This window comes from Microdochium trichocladiopsis (genome assembly GCF_020744255.1).
Source record: "Microdochium trichocladiopsis strain MPI-CAGE-CH-0230 chromosome Unknown B0I36scaffold_1, whole genome shotgun sequence".
NCBI classification, from domain to species: Eukaryota; Fungi; Ascomycota; class Sordariomycetes; order Xylariales; family Microdochiaceae; genus Microdochium; species Microdochium trichocladiopsis.
Genome location: NW_025763544.1, coordinates 693,034 through 715,177, shown reverse-complemented (window position 1 = coordinate 715,177; position 22,144 = coordinate 693,034). Strand labels below are relative to the sequence as shown.

Sequence of the window (22,144 nt, the reverse complement as noted above, 5' to 3'; positions counted from 1 at the left end):
GCATCGTACGACACTAGAATAGCTTACCGTCGTCCATTGTTGAGAGCGTACGGCAGCTGAGAAAAGGAGTTATGATGATGGTACACGAGCAGGACCTTATGCGCTAAGAGCTCGCTGAACTTCGAGATGCAAACGACCGCCTCAGCCGCCGTCGTCGTACGAAAAGAAAGCAGCTGTAGAAAGGAGGGTCCCTCACGATTGATCAGGTAAAGGATTTGAAGGCTCAAATCGATGCGACGCAGCAGTTAATAGCGGAAACGAGTCAGAAGAGTGGTCGTACGAGGAGGCCCGAAACGCGCGCGCGACGATGTGGCGTCTGCGGCGAGCCCGGGCATAATGCTCGTACGTGTCAGAAAGTTATATCTGCCTCTGAAGAAGAGGATTCCGAATAGTTTGAATTGATTTGAGGCGTTATGGTTGAATTGACTTATATATTGTCGTACGAGTACCCGATAACTGATTCATCCACTTGTGTGATTCACCCACTTGTGGATTACGTTAGCTCTTCCAATTTACTTGAGACCATCGTTGCATTACATGTTTAGCTCGAAAAAGGACTACTGTAGGACAGACCCTGGCTTCAATTGTTAGCCAAGGGACTGCATTCGAGCGAAACGGACTCGGCACATCAAATCGCGTGCTTCAAGCGTAATCACACGTGTCTGACGAGCACTTGATCTGAAGTGGTTTCGAATATTGAGCGTTTGATGTTATCCTGCGCCAGCCTAAAGATAGGCACAAAGATAGGCACGGAGATACCGCCCTATCATTATCGGCTGGACTGCTAGCGCCAGCTTGTTGGCATTTGCGACGTGCAACAAGCACGTCTTCCCGACCCACACGCGCGCCTTATCAAGGCCCCTGTTCCGTTGGGAATATTTCAATCGTCGACCCTTATCCGCTCTCTAGCCACGAACCGCCAGCACTGACTCGTGCCGAAGTCGCCGCCTGGGCTTGCTGTTCTCGAGTGGCACATGGGCGGTGAGGTCATTGGCCAACCCTGCTGGCCCCGCCATGGGTTGTCATTCTTGGACCCCGTTGCCGGCGGCATGCAGGATCAGTATCAGCTCCTGGAGTACTTGACCACGAGCCAGTCCATCGCATGCATTGCATCTTTTGATGATTTTGTTCCGCTCGTTCCACACGCACGTCCACGCATACACCTAGCCACCATGTCCAGAGAAGCCGTCAAGACCACCAACGCCCCGACACCGCCGCCTGGCCTGTCGCAGGCTGTCAAGTACAACGGCATGGTGTACTGCTCGGGCAACATTGGCAGCGACCTCGACGGAACCCTTGTATCCGGTGGCGTCAAGGAAGAGGCTGTAAGTTCCTCCTCCCCTTCGGGCTTTCTTTTCCTGTCCAGGTTTCGCGAAGGAATTTCCAAACTGACATGTCCTCTTTGTGTCTCAGCGCCGCGCATTGCAGCACCTCTCGGCGGTCCTCGAAGCCTCGGGCTCCAGCCTGACCAACCTGGTCAAGGTCAACGTCTTCCTCACCACCATGGACGACTTTGCGGCCATGCACGAGGTGTACAATGAGGTGCTTGCGCACGTCGAGCCCAAGCCGGTGAGTCCTGCAGAAACTCCTCCCTTCCGTCGTCGTGCAGCCCTCTCCACCTCTGAACGTCTGGACGGTTTGCACCCTAAAACGACTTCCTCTCTACGTCCGACCGTCTGCAGCAGTACATCTCTCAATCTCCCATACCCCAACAGGGAACGTCCAATGAGTCACCCAGCTTTCTGAGATAGACCATTACTGACAATGTCACCCGCGATCCAGGTGCGTACATGTGTTGCTGTATACCAGCTTCCAAAGGGCGCCAAGGTAGAGATTGAGTGCTCGGCGGCACTGAACCCGAGCCACAAGCTGTGAGCGTGGCGGTCTGGGTTGAAGAATAATGAAAAAAAATTATTGATTAAGTCAAAAATCGTTACATGCGGTGACCAGATCTGACCCAATTTATCTGTGGTTCGATCAAATGTATCAACGTTGTGACGTCCGGCTATTTGTTTCGTTCTCCAGAACCCAGCGGCAGGTGGCTGCTCTGCCTCAAGCCGCCATTACTTTGACTCTGCTCCTGGACAGATCGTGATGTGTGATATCTAGCAACTGACCAAATTCGAGAGTGGCCAAACCCAGCCATGGTACTCCCGTAAAAGGACTCTTTGAAAGCCACGCGCAAAACTACAACGACCTGTGCGCGGCCTTCTGTCTGGTGAGCGAGGACAGCAGCGCTCCAACAGCAACCACCCCTGACCCGACGCTCCGTCCCCGCCCCGACGGATACGGGCTGCTGACGACTAGTCGGGAAGCCCACACCGACATCAGGCATACGACCGACCCCGGCATGCTGCAGCAAGCATGCAAGCACGCCAGCTGAAGCGAGGCCCATTAGCTCCAGACAGACCAGACAGCAATTCCTTGTCCCCAGGGTTCGGAGCTGAGCTGAGCTTGTCGGCAGCCGAAGTCGAAAATGCATCGGCCTGCTACCGAGCTCGTGACCAAAAGTCTAAACCCCATCAAGCAGCTGTTATCAGGCGGCTTCCGCTCTCTGGCTCCACTCACACACTCACTCCGCTTCCCTTCTGTTGGCCGTGCCCCGCTGCAGGCCACCCTTCATTTCCAAGCATAATGCGCTTCCGCCGGCTGCTTTCCTTGCCAAAGCATGAGTTCCGGCCCTGACGTTCGTAATCAGCTGAGGCAACGACCACGACCACGGGCCCTCTAGCACAGTCAGTTTGTCATACGAGAGTGGCTCGTTCGACCCCGTCCGCCCTGAGAATAATATTCTTCATCCCTCGTGGAGGAAAATACAACCTTGGTCGTTGGGTTATATATCTACTTCTCCCTTCTCGGCTCGTTAGGACGGCAGTGCAGTAAAGCAACGATAGCCCAATCGACAAGCACACCGAGTTGCTACGGAGGATCAAAGGCAGACAGTATCGAAGTGCTCGCGGCCTATTACGACAGTACAACAATATCCACCATGGCCAAGAAAATTGTCATCATTGGGTACGTCGCTCCCGCGAACAAACATAGCAATGGCCACAACGGGAAATCGAGCTACAACTGACCTTTGTATTTTTGCCAGCGCCGGCGTGTCGGGTCTGACCAGCGCCATGCTGCTCTCGCGCGACAAGGACTACTCCATCACCGTGGTGGCCAAGCACATGCCCGGAGACCTCGACGCGATGTACGCCTCGCCGATTGCGGGAGCAAACTACCTTCCGTAAGTTTATAATGCGTTGGGACTCCCTTCTACCCAACCTCTTCTGGGTCCAAGCTCTCCACACCACTGGCTAACACCCGCCCCCCTCCTGGCAAAAACAGGATGTCCGACCGAGAAAACTCCCAATACGAAGCCCGCACACTCCCCGAGCTCCAGCGGCTGGCCAGCCACGTCCCCGAGGCCGGGATCCACCACCAGCGCGCGCGCCTGTACCGACGAGAAGCCGACATGCCCACCCTGCGGCAGGGCAGCAACGGGTTCAACGGCATGTTTCTCGAGAATCCGTGGTACCAGGAAGTGGTGAACAATTTCGTGGAGCTCGAGGTGACGCCCGAGATGACAGCCGCGGGGATCGCGGGCGGGTGCGAGTTTGACAGCGTGTGCATCAACACGCCCGTTTACCTGTCGTGGCTGGTCGGGAAGTGCCGGGCGAACGGGGTGGTGTTCAAGAGGGGCAGTGTCAAGAGCTTGGCGGACGCGAGGCGGTGGTGGAGCTCGAGCGAGAAGGCGTTTGCCGAGGCCAAGGAGAAAGGGGAGGAAGGGCCGGCGGATATCGTGCTCAACATGACGGGCCTCGGGGCGTTGAAGCTGGGCGGGGTGATGGACCAGGCGATGGTGCCGATGCGCGGACAGGTCGTGGTCGTGCGCAACGTGGCCCCCGTCATGTTTGGCACCTCGGGCACCGACGACGACGACGAGGAGCTTACGTACGGCATGACCCGGGCTGTCGGCGGCGGGACCGTCCTGGGCGGCACGTACCAGCGCGGCAACTGGGACAGCCAGCCGGATGCGGCCACCGCCCTGCGCATCATGCAGCGGTCCATCGACACGGTGCCGGAGCTACTCAACGGCACGGGCAAGAAGGACATCACAGGTCTCGAAATTATCCGGCACGCGGTCGGCTTCCGACCTTACCGCGAGGGCGGCGTCCGCATCGAAAAGGAGAAGATGCCGGATGGCAGCTGGGTCGTGCACAACTATGGCCACTCCGGGTGGGGATACCAGGGCTCGTACGGCTGCGCGGAGAAGGTCGTGGCTTTGGTCAAGGAGGTGTCGAGGGACAAGGCCAAGTTGTAGAGTGTGGTGTGTTATATGATGGCCGTCCTTTTGATTTTACAAAATACACACCTCGACTTCACGACGAGCACTAATGAGACAAGACGTATGTCTCGTCCTCGACTTCCTCTTTAGGGGGGGCATTCGACGCTCCTGGAATCGCTGTGACTTGTCTATTTCAGAAACTGCCCTGCAAAACCATCCTGTCCTTTGACTGTCACTCTCGAGAAGCTGCAAGCACAACGTCAGAATGGGCATATTCAACTTTCAATCAGACATTCGGCTTCCAAACTGGTCCCCGGGCCTGCATCAGACCTTCCCAGCAGTTCAGTGGCCGCTAACAGAGGTTAAGGCGGCAGGGATGCGCTATCTCTCCCAACCCACTCGGCTTATCCGTCGGGCGGCGCCCGCTAAGAACCCCATCGGCCATTGCGGAATGGCCGATATCGTGGGGTCATACTGCGAGGGGCAGAATAGCGACGACTGTACAGATAACGTAACCACAACGGGCTTCTAGGAGAACTAATTGCAGCAGTGTCGGGGGGGGGGGGGGGGGTTTCCGGAGGTCGGCCGAGATATCGTGACCCTTTGCAACTCTGGAACCCAGACTCAGACTCAGGCCTGCCCTTGTCCATGATCATATCTTTCTGCGTGAGCTTTCTTGCGAGTTCACCCAGGAGTCGGCGCACGATCCATACAAACACGCTCTCTATTATTCCTCGATAATAACCATAGAACAGAAACACCACCAAACCATGACACAAACTTACGAACGCCCGCGCGTGACCCTGCTATAGGGCACCGTCGTCGGCGCCCGCGAGACCGGCGAGTTCCCCGGCGCGATCGAGACGTTCAAGGGCATCCCGTACGCCCTGCCGCCCACGGGGGATCGGCGCTTCCGCCCACCAGTCAAGGTCCCGCCCGCCAGCCCAGACACTATTATCGACGCTTCGCAATGGGGGCCCCGGGCGAACGCGAAGCAGTTCATTATTACGGGGCCTTTGCTGCCAGAGAGCGAGGACTGCCTGACCGCCAATATCTTCCGGTAGGAATAACAAAATCAACCTGCTGATGGTAACAACAATAAGAAACTGCTACCTGTGGCCATCTATATGCACGGGGGCGCGTTCAACCGGGGCAACGCGGCGATGCATAACTCGGGGGCGATGGTGGGCTGGGCGGCTGAGCCGTTCATCTGCGTGTCGTTTGGGTACCGAATCGGAGCGCTTGGGTTCCTGCCGTCGGCGCTGAGTGCGAAAGAGGGCGCGCTGAACCTGGGGCTTAAGGACCAGATCTGCCTCATGGAGTGGGTGCAGGAGAACATTCACCACTTCGAAAGGACTCGGTCACCTTGTTTGGCTTGTCGGCGGGTGCATACTCGGTGAGTTTTACCTATTGTATATATGAAATACCTTGCTTTGTGCTGGTAGATGCTTCCTTTGGGGAATACAACTACTCTGAGGAATAATAGCTGACCATAAGCCACTGTCTATATATAACAGATCGGCCACCACCTCCTTAACTACGAGCCCGGCACAAAGCCCCTGTTCTACCGCGTCATTATCGAGTCCGGCAGCTCCGATCAGGGGTCTGTCGAGCTTGTGTGGGGCAGCTGCGGGGCCCGGCACGTTATGAGGGGCAGCAGCCAATGAGGGGCCTCTATTGAGAAGGGAGGGTGGGGGGAGGGGACCTTGGCGCAGATCGGTGCCGCTCTGCCGTGTTGGCAGCCTGAGGCGCTAGCCATAAGGTGATATCGATCTTGAGTTGTAGAGATGCGGCATGTATGGATTAATGGTGATGGGGTGTTTAGGTTCCACAGTAGCCCGTCTGGGAAACGACAAAACAACCTCTTCGGCCGATATGCTTCCCTTGTATGGACCATATGGTGAGGTTACTCATAGACGCGTTTGTCATTTAAGAGACTTCTTCCATCTCTAGGGCTAGCTCCTACCTATTCCCAGCGACATCTTGACCGCATTCACAAGCTTCCGGGCCTCGAACTTTATAGACTCGCCCATGCCCGCCTTAAACACCCCGTCTAGCTCCTCGAGCGTCTTCCTCCTGGTCTCGCGAATAAACACCCATACGAGCACGCACGCCACGACGTTCAGTACCGCATATAGGCCAAACACCGGACCCTTACCCGCCACGCCCACCAGCCAGGGGAAACTCGCCGACAGCGCGGCCGCCCGTACGTTTGTCGCCGATACGGTACTGCTTATCCTAAGCTCCCGATGCGAGAGTGGGAAGACCTCGGCCGAGTATGCCGCCGGTACGGGGCCCATACCCGGCGAGTACGCGATGCAGAACAAGTATACTATGCTCGCTAACAGCACGAACCGTGCGGACACGGTCGTCGCTGTCGTTGTCGTCGCTGTCGTCGTCGTTATTATTCCCGCTAGTACAACGTCATCATCCCTACCATTACTACTACTACTACCATAACGAACACCACCTATGTTATGAGTAGGCGGGAGACTAAACGACACCCCCGCGAGCAGTATACATAGACCCATAACGGGCAGCGTCCATAGTAACAAGCTGCGCCGCCCGAACGAGTCCATGGTCCAGATGGCCGGGACGGCGAACAGGAAGTTGAGTAGGCTGAAGCTGGACGACGCGAGCAGGGCCGCGAGCGGGGTGAAGGACGCGGCGGTGAAGATGGACGTGCTGTAGAAGCTGATGATGTTGATCCCGTAGAGCTGCTGGCCGATTATGACGGTGTGCGCGGCCAGCGTCGCGTGGCGGATGCGCGGGACTGTGACGAGCTGGACGAGCTTGGTTAAGGCGGAGGAGGATGGCGGGGTTTGTAGTCCTTCCGATGCTGACGGTGCTGGTGATTGTGATTGTGTTGATATTGTTGTTTCTGCCTCTGGGTTGAGCGGTTTGTTGGTAATGTGTTGCTGCTTCTCTGCCTGGTAGATGAGAAACAGCTCCCTCGTAGCCTCGAGGTCCGTCCGTCTCAGCCGCCGCAGCGCCTCAAAGGCGCGGTCGTACCGTCCTCCGTTGTGCTTGACCAGCCAAGCAGGTGATTGTGGCACCTATATGATTAAGGGCAAGAGGGGGATTATGGGCAACCCCGAGGCCGCGAGCTGCAGGCGCTATGACAGGGGTCCAACCTGGGCGGAGAAAAAGAGAGTGTCAGCTAAGTCAGTCAAGTTTTTAGGTTACCAAAATCCCTCTCTCTCTCTCTCTCCATCTCGCAAAGTTTCAAAAAAGTCCCGAAGAAGGCGGGTCTGTACCTGGCCTTTTACCCTTCGGGGCCTAAGTCCCAGATGCTTTGCAGGTGGAGCGAATGGAGCCCCGGAGATTTCTGGACTTGTGGCGTCCTCCAATGGTCTGAGTACGTTAGGTTCGGCTGCTCTTGCGCGCCTGCAGGATACTACGCCCGCAAGGCCTATAAGGGCATCCTCGACTCGCAAGATCAGTTCGCCCAGACCTGTAACACCGCCCGCGGGAGCGACCTCAAATGTTGGGGGTCTGGGGCCAATCTCACCCTTTGTAAAGGGCGCCTGGCAAGGGCACTGTTACCTCTATACAACATTCCCGACCCCTTCGCCCACCACCATAGGCTGCTCGCCCTGCCTAGTTACATCTGGGGCTACTACCGTACACGATGTACTAGTCCTTCTCTAAGTTAGCCCGCGCCGCATTAAAGTACTGCTAGAACTACCTGAGCCCCGGCGCCGCTGCTGCTGCCATGGGCGTTCAAGTAGCACGCCGAGAGGCGCAACCCTCCCTTGTAGGAGACCCGGTTGGCCGTCGCGCTGTTATTGCTGCGGCGCCGACTCCGGCGTGCCTGAGCAGGCAGGCTCTAGCAAGCCGTATCACATTGGCATGTAGCTGTATGGGTCTAGTCGCTGCCGGTGCCAACGTGCTACCCACGACTGTTCGTGTTAGTCCATTCATGACCACGACTGTTACAGCCGTTCCTACTAGGTCTATATCCATGCAGATCCGCGCGGAGAACGGCTTACTCTTTCTGGGTTGGATGAATACCGTGGTTTGGGCTCCCTAGCCTCTCCTCTTGGGTTTCAAGGCCAACGGTGCGCCCGAGAAGTATTTAATTAGTGACGGACTCGGCTGAGGATCCCCTCGGTGTGAACTATCACAGCCCCATCGGGGAGGTAGCTGGGTTCGTGGCGGGCAAGGATTCTTGCAGCCCGGCATTCCAGAATCGACACCGAGTCCAATGAGATCAAGTGCATACTGGGAGGGACTGCTGTCGTGTTCAAAAGCATCGCAGACCCCAATACCAACTGACCAGGTTTCTTTGTCGGTCTCAATTAAGAAGCAGCACCAGTGATTAGACTGTTCGCGGTTAATGCTCGGGCGGTCGGGTGCAGTGCCTGAGGACAAGATACGGAGTGGCCAGACCACGAGAACTCGGCTCTCGACCAGCAGGATAGCACCAGGAGAATTCCGAACTGCCGTCCCTTCGTCTGTCTGAACAGCGACATGTGGAATTGCTGTAATACTTATACTCGAGCTGAATTTCAGCCTATCCACTTGGTAGATGGTCCCATAACACTTCTTGCTCCATCTACAACGGCATTGCAGCTTTCTTTTCAAAAAAAAAGTTTTGACGCTGTCCCTCTCTGCTTCTGAGTGACACGAGCTTTCCTCAGCGGCTCAGGATCATGTTGGGTTCCAGTCCGCGGACATCCCCGTTGCCTCCTTGATGGTTTCAGATAGTCGCGGCCTGGAGGGGCGCAATTCATTCTTTATCTTGTTCTTTGCCCTTATTATGATTGTAGCACCCTGCCAGCTGTGCAATTTTACCCCAGGAACGCCCTTGTGAGAGAACGAGAGTGTTTGGCGAAGAATTGGCTACAGCCTGCAATCCCACTGTCACAATGATGCATGGTGTTTCTGGAGAGACAAAGGTAACAACCAGACATTAATGATTAACCACTTTGTAGTAGCAAGCGCTACACTCTAATTGTTCTTTTCGAGGGAGTTGCCGTACTGGGGTCCACAGGGTGTTACGAACGAGGGCGTGGCAGCACTTCTAATTACACATTCCTCAAGACAAGTGAACGCGAGACTTTATAATGTTCAGGCCAAGGTCGAATACGAATGAAAACTAGCTACAGCAGTGCGCCGGGGCACGTCACCAGAATCCTTTTGCAAACGAGCCCTGCGCAGGGCGATGCCTCTCGGGCCCCCATGACGCAAAGGGGGACTTGCTCAGATACTTGCCATCCAGAGACAACAGTGGTCTGCTACTTCAAATCAGCCCCACGCAAGCCCAGGTATTCGCCCACATGCCCGTGCAGCCCGCACCGACGGCCGGGTTCCAGCGGATGAAGTTGTTGACGGAGATGCCCCTGGCCGAGGCGATACTGGAGCATGTATCGCCGCTGCGTACGAGATAGAAGCTCTTGCAATTCGAGACCATGCCGACTTGGAAGGGCGTGGGCGTGGCGACGCCGTTGCCCGCGGGCGGCTTGGTCGTCGTGGTCGGGGTCGGAGGCCTCAGGGTGATGGACGGGCCGACGGTGTTACCTATATAACAAAATGTATTCGCCCAGAGCCCGGAGCAGTCGCTCCTGGCGGCGGGATTCCAGATATAGAAATTGGGTCCGTAGATGCCTGCCGCGGCGATGATGGTATTACATGTGTCGCCGGGCTGGACCTTGTAGAAGCGCCTGTAGTTTGTTGTCATCCTAGCGCGCACCGGGAGCGGCGTCGCAACCCCGTTAGCACCGGTGCTCGTGCCGGGCGTCGGGGGCTGGGTTGGGGCGGCCGTTGTGGAGGGTTTGGTGGTTGTCGGAGGCGCGGTGGCGGTGGCCGCGGGAGGCTTCGATGTCGTTGTCGTCGATGCCTGCGTAGGCTCGCCGATCGCTGTGGAAGATGGTGGCAGAGCCGGACATCAGCCTCGATCCAATTCCATTAGGAGTGCATTGAGTTGTGAACAATATTATACCTTCGATATAGTAAGAGTGGTTTACTTGGACGTTACCGCAGCCGGCCGTGATGGATGGATTCTGGAGTGTTTGAGTTAGCCATCGCTTCTTGCAAGTCAAAAGTTTTCCTAGCACAAGGTTCAGCCCACCCAGCGTATGAAAGTCTCTAGGGAGATCTCCCATGAAGCGAGGATAAATTCGTAGGTGTCTCCCTTAATGACGTTGTGGTACTACGTGTAGTACTTGGTCGTGTTGGGGTCGACCTCAAATGCTTGTCTGGCCGCTATAGGACCTGCCTAGGTAACAGGCAGACTGGCGGCCAGAAGAAACAAGGCCGTGGAACGTATGATGGTAGCCGCCAGGAAAAAAGTGGCTGAGAGGTTTTGTTTGCGACTGTCGACGATGTTCTAAACGTCTCTGAGCTGGAGCACGCTGAGCATCCGCGGTTTTTATATACCAAGGCTGACGCAGAAAGACCGCACCTTTGACTCCATTAAGGCGACAAAGTTCCTAGATTCCCCTAGCACATCCAATCTCAGCTTCGTAGCAGTATGCTAGCCTACGAAAGCTACCGGGTTCGTCGCCTTCCGTATTGCACTACATGGTCTGTCAGGTGTGTCTCGAGAAGGAAAGTCCTGCGGGCTTAGGGATTGTTCACAACCTTGGTACGAAGGATATGGAGTCCCTTCAGTCGAGCCGTGCACGGGTGGCTTTTTGGAGTTATTTCGGTAGACTCGGTCATCTATATGCGCGCCCATTGTCGCGGACTTATGTAAATCCATGCCTGCCGAGATTGGCGGTCACGAGTATCTACACCGGAGAGCCACAAAAGGCGATGCAAAATTACTAACACCTGAGAGGACGATGTTGGCCCAGAGCTGGATGCCCCGGAAAAGTCGATGATACCTCCGCCGCCAAATAGGGGCAGAGGCCTGTCCTGTCGGGGATAACCTTAATGGGTTCTGCGCTCCCAGGCACGACTTGTACCTCCATGTACCTGTTGGACGTGACTAATAACCATCTCGGACCGCTCCGTCGTCGTGCAGATCTAGGGGAGTCCGTTCAGGGGCGCCCGTGGTTACCCAATGGCCATCCGGCACAGGCCCCTCCAGCCGGTTACCATTACCGTCAAGGTGCCATTATGTTGGTTGACAGGGTAGCTGCAACCTCCCGCGTTCATGTTCTGGCCGCGCCTAGCGTGATATGCTAAGGACCACTTGGCCCGACCAACAGCTCATCCACAGGATTATTCCCTGCCCTGCAAGCCTTGGCGCTTTCTTCAGTCCCCTTAATCGCAGGCACTTCCCTGCCGGCCCGCCTGATCCTGGCGAATACGGACGCGGAGCATGATGGTGGGGCTGAGTCCCAAGCCGAGCCTCGTCCAGTTGCACGCTAATGAGAAGACCCTGCATATTTGCCTGTCACGAGTCATCTGACCGGATCCAAGTCAGAGGAAAGGACGGCGAGTCCGATGGGAAGGAGATCGGGACAACAAGGACCGCCGCCGTCAAGCCTCGACGACCTCCCCACCCACCACGTCCCGTCAGCGTCGTGACCCGCGCTACAATGGGCAGCCTGCCCGTCTCTCTCGGCTGCTCGAGGAGATCTCAAAAGGTGACCATGCACTCTGTATAGCAAATGTAGCAAGAACTAAATAACGATCACGCTGCCAAGGGAGTGGGCTTCTGTCGCAAAAGCTTTTGTGTTATCATGAGGACTCGCCAACGCCCTCAGACATGCTGGATAACCCGTGTTCTCCTTGTCTAGGCTAAGCTATCGCGGAAAAGTCTTTGATTCGGTACATGTAATCGTCGGATGACTTGATGGCCCAAACCTTCTTCAGGGTGAAGTCCGGGCGAAGTAAGAACGGGTAGAGCCCGATATAGAGGTGATAGCCAAGGCTGACCTTGACTCTACCTGCGTAGCCGTCATCATCATGCGTGGCACCCGTGGGGGGATCCCAGTCGACGTCGTATAACCAGGCGGCAACATCGGTGGAGTTGTCTGTGTCGTTCAAGACGTCGGACACCGGCGGTAGGCTGGCAGTGTCGAGGACAACAAGATACTGCTCGTCGAGCCAGTGGGATTTCCACATTGGTTTCTCGCCCTCCTCGAGAGCTCCGCCATATCGCACCATCCGATGGAGATATCGGATCCTGGCACCATCGTCCTGTGGCAGAGGGGTATATGAGATGATGTAGTTCGTCGTGTCCTTGAGGCGCTGGGCTATCCAGACGTCCCTCGGACTGGAGCTTTCCTGCTTAGCTACATCGACGAAGTTGCCGAACTGGAAGATCCTGCTCCTGAGATATGATGCAATAAAAACCACGGGCGACTCGAAGAGTTTGCCTTTCTCACTGTTACCGTACAGTGCGCGGCCGTACACCAGTTTCTCCTCGAGGGCTGTGTGCAGCTCGCTAGTAAAGTAGACTGGGAATCCATAGCGGAGCGGAAATCCACCCCAGAGCTTGGATATGAGAATATGCTTGATCCACGGTGGCTGGTCTCGCAGGTCTTTCAGCCGACTATGGTGCTTCTCCCACTCTGCCTCAGCTTTCTTGTTCAGCGTAGTCTCGTCAAGGACGAAGCCTGGTCTGCGGAGCAGCTGGCCTCTGAGCTGGGAGTTGCGGTAAGCGTTGCGCTCTTCTGTAGAAGCTAGCAGCCACCCGGCCCGGTAGCGGTCAAAGTGAGCCATGCTGTACCACGTGCGGCGCTGTCCTGGCCTCAGGAGGTTGAAGCGCTGGTCGACGAGGTCTGTCTGTGCCAGAGTCATCCAGTCTGCGCCCTCAGCCACCTTGGCGAGGAAACCCTCTGGCGTGAGTCCCGGTGCCACCTTGGCGACGTTCGCAGCTATGACATCCTCGGAAGGCCATCCTTTGGCGATTCGGCGCTCGATCGGGGTCAGTGAGGCCGGCTGGCCAAGAGCACGGCCCCAGAATGGGCCGCACACGTCCAACAGTCGTTGGCGGTCGCCATCACTGAGAGAGACTGGGTCGCCGTTACAAGCCACTGCCTTTTCAATCAAGTCCCAATCGGCCAACGAGTGCTTCAGCTTCCAGTCTCCCGGATCGAGACGAAGGCCCGACTCGACGTGGGTTTGCATGCTGTCGGGAAAGTAGCAGTCTCGCATGGCTGCTGGGATGGGGACGCTATATGATAGGAGCAATCTGGTGATGGAGAGAACCCGGGCAGGACCTCTCGAAGTCGAGGGGTCCGCCCTCTTGTATGCCGGCCCAGGGCTACTTGGCCGCCAGACTAGATCGAAACCCCTGTCCACAACAGCCCCTACCCTACACATCGTCTGTCTTAGCACAAACTGTATGTGGCATTTCGTCGGCTTTCCTCTCATCAAAGGCGCTGTCAAGCGCTTTAGCTACGTGTTCCGGCAATACTCACTTCGGCAATACTTACTTCGGCAAGCAACCATAAGATGATGTTGATGAAAGCTATATATCTCGGCTAGTGTAATACTGCAGATGTCCTGCTAGACAACTCAAGGTTGCTCGCAGAAACTACATCTGCTCGATGGATAACATGGCGAGCCGCGCGTTACTACTCGAGAACGTGCTGTCGGGAATAGGCTCGATCGCGTCCAAACGACGGAGAATGGTTTGGGCGGTGATGATAGCGCATACCAAGTCTAGGGTTTCCTGCAGGCTCGTTGTCCCCGAAAGGAGGTGATCGATCCATTTACGCTGCTTTGGCTCAATGAGGATGTGACGTATGTACTACTTGGTCCAGCGCAGCATACGACTAAAGTGCAGTATAAAGAATTCCTCCCACCGCTCAGCGAGGTACAGCGAAATGCCGTTGTTGTATTCGTCCGACCAGTAATCGTTAACACGGAAGAGAATGCCCGAGACGGCACGTACGATGCCCGCGAGGACATCCGTTACGCCGTGGAGATAGTCCCAGACGAAAAGCACCTAGGATTTGACCATACGATTAGCCTCTTCTCTGTTAGTTAGTGGTGATGGCGTGGTTGGACTTACTTTCTTCCAAAGATTGATCGCAGCCTCGTAACCGCCTTTATTCAACACATCGCCGCCAGCCTCGGTCACCTTCCCGGTAGATATCGGGGCATGGATGACCCACAACTGCAAAATCATGCGCCCCATGGACTTTGAGTTAGTTCACAAGTCTTAATAAGCGGGGATCGACCTGGGTATGATCTTAGCAAAGGCTGGGATACAGGGCGAGGAGTTTTCGGAAGCCAGTGGGACGGAGAATCCATCATCGCGAACGACTTGCCTTTGCTTTGATGCTATTGATGTCGCTCAGCAGATTGCGGAGAACGACCGGGTTCTCATTTGAACCAAAAGCGTGCAGAATCTCGCTGACGGGAGTCTCGCGATTATCTTGCTACCAGCCGGTGTTACCTTCTATGATGAAATCCATCAACCGGATCATGTCCATGGTGTTACTGCCGTGCGGTTTCCAAATCGAATCGATGTTACCAACCAGTGTGTCTGGTAGGTTCGGCCAGCTATCTCGTTGAAGGCCTTTGTGGTAGCCATTTAAGCAGAACATGAAGAACTGCTTTATGCTCTGGAGTTCCACCACGTGTTCAGCTGATTGTCGGGAGTCAGTTTTTTGAAGTCTGGTGTCGATAGACTGGCCGATTAACAGTATCCTTTACTTACTAACGAACCTGACCGTGCTGATAGTCGTCTGCTTGCTGAACCGAACATCGATACACAACTCGCAGTTAACTCCGCCACCGTTGTTGCCACCGTTGTTGCCCCCATTGTTGCCCCCATTGTTGCTATTGTTGTACCTAAAGCGATCTGCATTGCCTGTCGCGGCCTGAAGCTTATCGCCGTTCCGCCCGGATGGATATTTGTGTGCTCTGTAGGCCCACTGCCTAACCACACCTACCATCGTGTTGCTCGTCCAGTTAATGAAGATGGGGTCGCGGTCTGACCTGCGGTCCAATACTTCGCGGTCTTTCCTAAACTCATCCCGCAGAGAGACTTCAGCAGCCTAACCACGGCTGATGGTGTCATCCCCCCCATCATCAGCTCCGTTGTAGTTAGGATCCTCGGCCAGTAAGTTTATAATGTAAACGGGGCCGCTGCTCGTGAATGACTGTGAGAAGCCACCCCCGGCGGTAAAACGTTGCCATTGATCAGTATCACATAACAGAGGCCGGCCCAGCGCCTTTTCGGTCAGCCCCGACACTGTCTTCCGCATGGCTTGAAAGAGGGACTGGACACGGCTGGACGTGAGGTCAGGCCACTTGCCCGAGCCCCGGGCTATGTGATTGTCCCATTGCCGCTCGATGATCGGGTCGTAGCCCATAAGTATAGTGCTAACGACGCCAAGCGTGAACAACGCCTCTGACTTGCTACGAAAGATGGCGTTGTCGTTCGGACAGGTGGGAGAGTCGTAGAAGCTGTCGAGGAGCTTGCCCGTATGTTCGATGCTCTCTTGGGGGGTAGCGTCCGATCGATACCGAGAGAGACAGCAGTAAGCCATCGCCCCAGTGTGGCAGTCCTTGTCCCGGAGTGCAAGCCTGGACCAGCCGTTTGGGCAGCCACCTTGGCAGTGGTTTGGCCCGGCGTCGGCGGGTACCGAGCCCGTGTTCCTAAACTAGTCGCACTTATCCCATTCAGCTCCTTCGAGGGTAGTTGCGGTGCGGCAATACTGCCGGTCGTATCGAGTGTATAGTGTCATCCACGGATCCCAGCTTGGGCACGTCACGGCGCCGCTTCCGGACTACGAGCTGAAGAGACTGGTCTCCCTACCAGGGCAATCGCCATCGTAATGATTCATCTGACCATTCCAGTGGTATTGCTCAAACACCTTGGTGTTTGGGTCCGCCATCGTGTAGCAGGCCGCCTGGTATCTTCCATTCTCCGGATTCTGCTGTTTGCAGTGCTGGGAAAGGGAGCCAACTTCGGTCATGCCTGAAGGACACTCGCCGTGGCACCAGCCGCCGTTGTGTTCGTACCAGCCGTATTCGAAGGAAGTAGGCAACTGGGGTGGGCAGCACAGCAGTCGATTAGACTGGCCTGCAACGCAGTTTGTGCTATCCATCATGGCCTCGCCGCCGCCGTCTGGATCGGACCGCTTGATAGTCGTCCATTGGGCACCATCGACGATGGGGCACTTCTGGTTGCAGTCGGTCCACGTGCACTGCGGCCTATGTATGGTAAGCAGGGCATTAGGATCCTCAAAGTCGTCCCTTATGGACCCGACGGCGGCCGATTTCCAACCCGTAGCCTTCTGCAGCTCGCGCGAGTACTGGCCGGTCCCCGGTATGTCCTAGCTCACAGCCCAGACTATGACGCCTCCAGGGCACAGCCGATTCGCCGCATCGATCTTGAGCTTCCACGTGTCCAGGTCGTCGTAGGCGATCCACTGATTCCCATTCGCAACTGTCATCTTTACCATGGCTTTCTCATCGATGACGGGCTTGGAGGATTTGGGAAGCAAGTCGCTGATTTCCGCAATAGAGAGCGTGCCCCCCTTAGTATCACGCGTGTAAGGACCCGGATTGCCGCCGGAGTCGAACCTGCACCTAGGTGTCGTACATGACCGATCGGCGACGGTGAATGTTCGAGAGTAGAACGCTAGGCCAAGTGTTATCTTTGCAGGGTTAATGTTATTGCGCCAGAAGAGGTCGAGATAGTTTGTAATCTCGGTTATGTTGGTGTGGGCATTTAGGAAGTCTCTAAGCCATTTGCTGCCTTTATCCCAAATGCTATGTAAGTCGTAGGACATGACGTTAAAGAAGTCGATAGGTTTGATAAGGCTCTCAATATTAAAATGTTAAAGGTACCAGTAGGAGATAGGTGTCGTTAGAGTGAGGATGTTTCTGCCCGACATGTTGAGCGCCTCGCGGAGATCCGATATGAGGATGGGAAAGTTCTTGAAGTCCTCTAGCCGGCCGGAGCGGTCTTCGGCGCTAGGATACTCCCAATCGATGTTAACGCTATCAAAGTCGTAGGTGATTAAGAATTTCAGGACAGACCGGGTGAACCTGATTCGATTCGTAGGAGACCTCGCAACGTCTGAGAAAGTCGTTGTAGTAGGGCCCGGATTATTGAATGCCCAGCCCCCGACTGCGATGAGAACTTTGAGGTCTGGATCTTTCTTTTCCAGAGCTGTAATTCGTGGGTATAGGTCAATGTTATCTGGAGAGCCAGGGACGATCTCAAAAGTGACGGGATCGATACCCGCGAACGCGAAGATGAGATGCGAGTAGACGCCGACAGGGATGTCTTCAGGTTGAAAGGCTTGACAGGCGCGCTTCGGAGCCCAGCTCTCAAAGTAGCCAATGACGCGCTGGACCTTCCGGCCGGCACTGGAGCATTGAGGCCTCGCAACTTCCTTTCCAGCGCAGAACTCGCTTGTCGTTCCACAAAAGCTGTCGATAGTGGTTAGCTTGTGCCGCCCAGGCTGCTTGATTCCGTGTTCACGTACCCAAACTTGGAACAGCAGACGTTGAGGGGGCATTTTTCGATCTCGACATAGTCGGGCCCATAACCTCCTGGGTTACAATAGGATTTAGACTGACACCCGGAAACGCAATTCTCGGGGCTGTAGACTAACGCCACGTATTAGTGATGTTGTGCTACTCGACGAGGTCTCCCGAACAGGATCACGACTCACAATCAGGTCCAAGACCGTAAAACCCGAATTTGCTGCAATACCCTGTGGCACATAGCTTGCTGGCATGGTAGCCAAGCTCGAAGTCACAGGTGCTCTAGCAACCTTCGCCACAGTGTTCGTCCGTCGTGCCGCAGAAGCCGAATTTGCTGCAGTAACCCGTGGCACAGAGCTTGGTCTTGCTGCAGTCTTGAGCACTGCTGATTTTCGCAAACAGAGTGCAGGCTATTAGGCCTGCGAGAAGTAACGGGTTGGTTGCCTTCATGGCGCCTTGACAATGGTCACCAAAGCTCGAGCGCTGGTAGGATGATGGCTCTCACAAGCCTTGCTGAGCCTTGTTCCTTACAGGCTCGCCGGACCCTATATGTGGAAGCCCGCCGCTGGACCCCTACGCTCTGATTTCTCTGAGACTCAAGGGGCAAAGCCTGACCGAAGACGTGGATCTAATCCTGCCAGTCTGGCCCTTCTGCCAAGCAAAGCTGTAGCAGCACCCTTCTCCCGTCCTGGAAACCGCAAAAACCCTTCACCTCTGACCGGGGGAGCGTCGGCAGCGGACACGGGTTCCACTGGCCAGCGCAGAGTTTTGCAACCAACAGGAGCGGTGTCGTGATGCGTCAGAGGTCTGACAGGCCCCTCGTACCACAGGGAAGCAAGCCTCATACCGCCAGAACATATGCCGCTGCCGATAGTATGCGGCTTGAAAGTGGAACCACGATATTCGAGAGCGGCTGCGACACGGAGCACAATCCGTGGCCGGAGAGCGGCCCGTCATAGGTTAGATCCCGGGAAGTTTCTAATTGATACTATGTATGTAGTGCAGCTTCATTCTGCGACCATTCCTGATCACCGACCAGCTCACTTGGCGGACCCTTGCCAATGGTTTATGCATTCCCACGGGGAACACATTCCGAGAGTTGGTTGCCAGGGACCTACTGTTGCTCTCTTGGCACCGGGCCCGGTACACGGACTACCTTCCTTTTTCGCGATGTTGGTCGTGTCGCGCATTTGTTCAATATCACCTGATAGAGTTTCGTGGGGCCTGCTTGCTTTGCCCATGTTACTCAGCTGTTGGCGCTGGGATGCTTGGCGCGGCATTACAATGGATCGAGGCGCGGTTCATCACCCGTGGCCGGCCAGTGCTTTGCGTCGTGTACCTCGATGTACCTCAGATGAACCCTGAAGACAGGGCTGCATGCGCGCGCAAAATTGGCGTCCCCGGGGGCGACAAGGGGTTATTATTCACTCCATTCCCTGCGTGCATTGTTAGGTCAGGGTTTAGCTCCGCCCCACACGGCTATACATGTTTAGGGTCTTATCTTTGGCTCACAGTCATATCCGCGGTTCCGCTGCAGGCCGCCGGGAGATGCCGAGGGTTGAAGGAAAGCTAAGAAAGCTCCGGGTGAATCCATGTTGGGCCACATCCAGAGTTTTCTTCGCTTCACCGGCCAACATCAGGCGAACTGAGGGGCGCTGCGAGGAACTTTTGTTCGCCGCGGATGTGGCGATGTAGACCTACCGCCTGGGGTTTGTTGTTGGCCGGCAATCCCAGCTCGAAGGCCAGGTCGGCAAGGTTCGCGCGGCTACGTCGATCCGCAAGACATGCAGGCCTCGAAAGACAATAACTCTGCATGGCGGGAACCCGGAAACTGGCCGAGACTGGTGGTGCGGCGCGTTGGCACCTGAGACCGTGCATTGGGATGCGCACTCTTTGGATGGGAGGGATGCCAAACCTCACTGACACAAACCTCTGGCAAGATTGGCATCTGGTGGTTCTGCTCTGACTAGTTGCCCCCGCTGCAAGTTTGTTGCGTTCTCGCGTCCGCAGGAACTATCCTAGTTATATGGGTTTATCAATTCACGATAGCTCTGAGCTTCTCCCTGTGGCAGACGATTCACAACTAGTTCATGTATGAACCACGATGGTCTCCGCAATGAAGCCGCTTGTGGTCTGCCTTACGTTCTTCTTTTCAACACTAAACATCGGTGCAGTGGCTGCCTTGCACAACTATCATCAACACCATGCGATCCATAATAGTTATCACATCCACGCACGGCAGAGCAACATCACCACCAATGGCACGGCAAGTAATGCCACTGGGGCGGGCAGCGTCGAAGATCTCGTTTCGAGGGCCCAGGCAGTCCTCCGGGACGTGAACGGCCAGATCCTGCGAAGCCCGCTTACTATCCGCTATCGACGTCCGAATAAAGCAGAGGTATAAGGACAGAAGCAGCCTGCCCCTCCTCTGGATATCGTTAGCAATACCACGACTCTGTGGGCGCGCCACGGCACTAAGAGAGCGTTGAACGGTATAACTAGTGATGTGGGTACTTATACCATTCCCGACAATATTGCAGAGGCTGCCAAATTGGTCGCCAAGATCGCGAGTACTGCTTTGGACACTGGGGTCCTTGATCTCGGTGACGAGCTGCGACAAAAGTGGCAGGGGAGTAAGAACGACACAGCTAATACAAACGGACAATGGCCTCTGGACGTTTGTGGGGGCTGACGGCGATGAGATTATTGAACCCGGTTCCGCGGCCGGCGACCCATCCGATAACATCACTAAGAGGCAAGCGGCTAAGCTAGTGTTCTGGATGGAGACGATTTCGCAAAACGGCAGAGCCCCGTTTGCGCCGGAAGGGTATAAGGTTAGTATTGGCAAACTTGCCTTGCTCAATCGGGCGTATCTTATGAACGTCACTAAACTGGACGCCTGGATCTTATTCGCTAAACTTGTTGTAGGTCTGGAGAAACGTGATGGACTATGGCGCGAAGGGTGAGCTGATCATTTCCACCCTTTCTAATACACCCCCTTGCCTACTTCTCAGATCCGCTTATACGGCCATGCTTGACATGCAGGCGACGGCACAACGGACGACATAGAAGCCTTCAACCGGGCTATCTCCGACGGAGAACGCTGTAAGACACCGCGATGTGTAGGTGTGACGACCCGGCCCGCCATAGTATACGTCCCTAGCGGTATGTACCTCATCTCCAGCCCAATCGTGCACTTCCCGAACACGGAGCTTCTCGGAAATGTAAGGCTTTGGCTATTCCAATCCTCTTTACTATGCTGCAGCCACGGATATGGCGCGCAGAAGACCATAGAGACTCGGGCTCTATAGAGCAAGGCTAACCGACTACGTGGTGCTGGCCCATCAGCCCCTAGACCGCCCCGTTATCGCGGGAAGCAGCTCAGTCTCCCGCCCACCTCCGTTCAGGACACCAGCTAGATGTCGCACGAATAGAGAGTCCGGTAGTGGATTTCTATGGAATTCAAAGAAGCCCAATGAGTTTAGAAAACCCAAAGCTATTGTATATTATGATGGGAGGAGGATGCCGTAAAGGCCCTTTTTAATAGGTAGGTGCACGAAGGCGTACTCAAGGACGACCTCTTCCTTTTGGAAAGCCCCACTGTGCCGGGATCCTCGCGTCGTGTGTTGGGCGGTCACGATAGCCCAATTACAGGTATGATCCAGCGTGTTCTATCTTTCAAGCATATCCATCGCGTGTATCACTCTTGGACGGCAGCTTGACATTTGGTCAGTGCACCTCTATCCTTGTCAAGATATCTTCCGTTGCCGCACACTTGGCGGCGCAGCCTAAGGTCTCGTCAAATGCTGGTGAACTACTATGTATTGTACCCGGCTTTCTAAAGCGATCCATGACTCCGAAGCCACTGCAACCATACACTCTATGGAGAGACCGAAAGGGGTCTTCTAAAGGGACATAGGATTGGTTGCTGAGAGTTGCGAAGAAGCATTCCTCCAGCGATATCAACAGTCCGACACAGGAGCACTTGCCCGGCCTCGCCAGTAGTGCTGGCTCGGATGCATCTTGGCGGTGGCTCCGAGCCCCGGGGGTCCTCACATGTTCGAATTGGTGCTCGGAAGCTCGTCCTCCTCCACTCGTCCAGGTATTCGCGGAATAGGAAGAATCAACATTACTCCAGTCTTTGTCGCTCCTGAGGGGGCATTCGCAGGGCTGCCAAGCCGATCTGGCCACATGGGGCGCGATCGTGGCCTGTAAACCCCAAACGTACTCGACCTTGTTCTGCCTGCGTGCTTCGCCAGTAAGCCGGTCCTCAAAGTTCTGCGGGTTGTCACAGTTGGCCTCATCACCCATATCAACCTCGAGCTGCTGAGTGACTAGTCTTCGAATGTGTCGACATAGCTCGATAGCCACGTGGCGATAGTCAGCCACGCTCAGCTTCACACCAATATGCGCTGTCGTGACGGCTACATGACCGTCACCACGCCAAGACTGACGGTCATCACCAGAAGCATGAACGTCATACAGGAGGGGGTGACCACGTAAACTCAGCGATGAAGG

General features: G+C 55.5%; 11 protein-coding genes across 11 annotated transcripts; 5 read left to right on the top strand and 6 right to left on the bottom strand.

Moving 5' to 3' along the window:
* Positions 1–1,099: 1,099 nt before the first annotated feature.
* On the top strand, positions 1,100–1,902 carry B0I36DRAFT_2359 (L-psp endoribonuclease family protein). Its single transcript, XM_046149434.1, has 3 exons — positions 1,100–1,325; positions 1,414–1,569; positions 1,783–1,902. Exons 1-3 carry the CDS (start codon positions 1,173–1,175, stop codon positions 1,873–1,875), a joined length of 402 nt encoding a protein of 133 aa, XP_046017852.1. The 5' UTR covers positions 1,100–1,172; the 3' UTR covers positions 1,876–1,902.
* A 775-nt stretch (positions 1,903–2,677) lies between these two features.
* B0I36DRAFT_280107 (uncharacterized protein) lies at positions 2,678–4,309 on the top strand (the record flags this gene model as incomplete). The annotated part of the gene is made up of 3 exons (XM_046151465.1): positions 2,678–3,015; positions 3,095–3,232; positions 3,334–4,309. Exons 1-3 carry the CDS (start codon positions 2,990–2,992, stop codon positions 4,307–4,309), a joined length of 1,140 nt encoding a protein of 379 aa, XP_046017851.1. The 5' UTR covers positions 2,678–2,989.
* A 712-nt stretch (positions 4,310–5,021) lies between these two features.
* On the top strand, positions 5,022–5,672 carry B0I36DRAFT_390496 (uncharacterized protein; the record flags this gene model as incomplete). Its single annotated transcript, XM_046161394.1, is given in 2 exon segments — positions 5,022–5,362; positions 5,377–5,672. A coding segment is annotated over 1 exon segment (339 nt), but the record flags the coding sequence as incomplete, so codon positions are not given.
* On the top strand, positions 5,401–5,673 carry B0I36DRAFT_232956 (Alpha/Beta hydrolase protein; the record flags this gene model as incomplete). Its single annotated transcript, XM_046149193.1, has 1 exon — positions 5,401–5,673. The coding sequence occupies one exon, from the start codon at positions 5,401–5,403 to the stop codon at positions 5,671–5,673; it is 273 nt and encodes a 90-aa protein (XP_046017849.1).
* A 555-nt stretch (positions 5,674–6,228) lies between these two features.
* Positions 6,229–7,074, bottom strand: B0I36DRAFT_234969 (general substrate transporter; the record flags this gene model as incomplete). The annotated part of the gene is made up of 2 exons (XM_046149363.1): positions 6,229–6,662; positions 6,768–7,074. Coding segments are annotated over 2 exons (741 nt in total), but the record flags the coding sequence as incomplete, so codon positions are not given.
* Positions 7,075–9,518: 2,444 nt separating this feature from the next.
* Positions 9,519–9,956, bottom strand: B0I36DRAFT_309348 (uncharacterized protein; the record flags this gene model as incomplete). The annotated part of the gene is made up of 1 exon (XM_046152123.1): positions 9,519–9,956. One exon carries the CDS (start codon positions 9,954–9,956, stop codon positions 9,519–9,521), a length of 438 nt encoding a protein of 145 aa, XP_046017847.1.
* A 1,883-nt stretch (positions 9,957–11,839) lies between these two features.
* B0I36DRAFT_309347 (uncharacterized protein) lies at positions 11,840–13,346 on the bottom strand. The gene has a single exon (XM_046152122.1). The coding sequence runs from the start codon at positions 13,325–13,327 to the stop codon at positions 11,966–11,968; it is 1,362 nt and encodes a 453-aa protein (XP_046017846.1). The 5' UTR covers positions 13,328–13,346; the 3' UTR covers positions 11,840–11,965.
* A 579-nt stretch (positions 13,347–13,925) lies between these two features.
* On the bottom strand, positions 13,926–14,315 carry B0I36DRAFT_357174 (uncharacterized protein; the record flags this gene model as incomplete). Its single annotated transcript, XM_046157762.1, has 2 exons — positions 13,926–14,123; positions 14,190–14,315. 2 exons carry the CDS (start codon positions 14,313–14,315, stop codon positions 13,926–13,928), a joined length of 324 nt encoding a protein of 107 aa, XP_046017845.1.
* A 244-nt stretch (positions 14,316–14,559) lies between these two features.
* B0I36DRAFT_357173 (uncharacterized protein) lies at positions 14,560–15,675 on the bottom strand (the record flags this gene model as incomplete). The annotated part of the gene is made up of 4 exons (XM_046157761.1): positions 14,560–14,768; positions 14,841–15,003; positions 15,076–15,116; positions 15,186–15,675. The coding sequence occupies 4 exons, from the start codon at positions 15,673–15,675 to the stop codon at positions 14,560–14,562; spliced, it is 903 nt and encodes a 300-aa protein (XP_046017844.1).
* A 789-nt stretch (positions 15,676–16,464) lies between these two features.
* On the bottom strand, positions 16,465–18,076 carry B0I36DRAFT_390488 (glycoside hydrolase superfamily; the record flags this gene model as incomplete). The annotated part of the gene is made up of 4 exons (XM_046161393.1): positions 16,465–16,954; positions 16,982–17,569; positions 17,626–17,749; positions 17,917–18,076. The coding sequence occupies 4 exons, from the start codon at positions 18,074–18,076 to the stop codon at positions 16,465–16,467; spliced, it is 1,362 nt and encodes a 453-aa protein (XP_046017843.1).
* A 2,324-nt stretch (positions 18,077–20,400) lies between these two features.
* On the top strand, positions 20,401–20,820 carry B0I36DRAFT_230248 (pectate lyase superfamily protein-domain-containing protein; the record flags this gene model as incomplete). Its single annotated transcript, XM_046149128.1, has 3 exons — positions 20,401–20,460; positions 20,555–20,588; positions 20,672–20,820. Coding segments are annotated over 3 exons (243 nt in total), but the record flags the coding sequence as incomplete, so codon positions are not given.
* Between the last annotated feature and the right edge of the window lie 1,324 nt (positions 20,821–22,144).

Excerpts from the sequence above, each read along its gene's own strand:
- B0I36DRAFT_309347 (XM_046152122.1), bottom strand. The coding sequence starts at position 13,327 with ATGCGAGACTGCTACTTTCCCGACAGCATGCAAACCCACGTCGAGTCG.
- B0I36DRAFT_2359 (XM_046149434.1), top strand. The coding sequence starts at position 1,173 with ATGTCCAGAGAAGCCGTCAAGACCACCAACGCCCCGACACCGCCGCCT. Across the intron at positions 1,326-1,413 it reads GTGGCGTCAAGGAAGAGGCT|CGCCGCGCATTGCAGCACCT; the intron begins GTAAGTTCCTCC and ends TTTGTGTCTCAG. Across the intron at positions 1,570-1,782 it reads CGCACGTCGAGCCCAAGCCG|GTGCGTACATGTGTTGCTGT; the intron begins GTGAGTCCTGCA and ends CCCGCGATCCAG.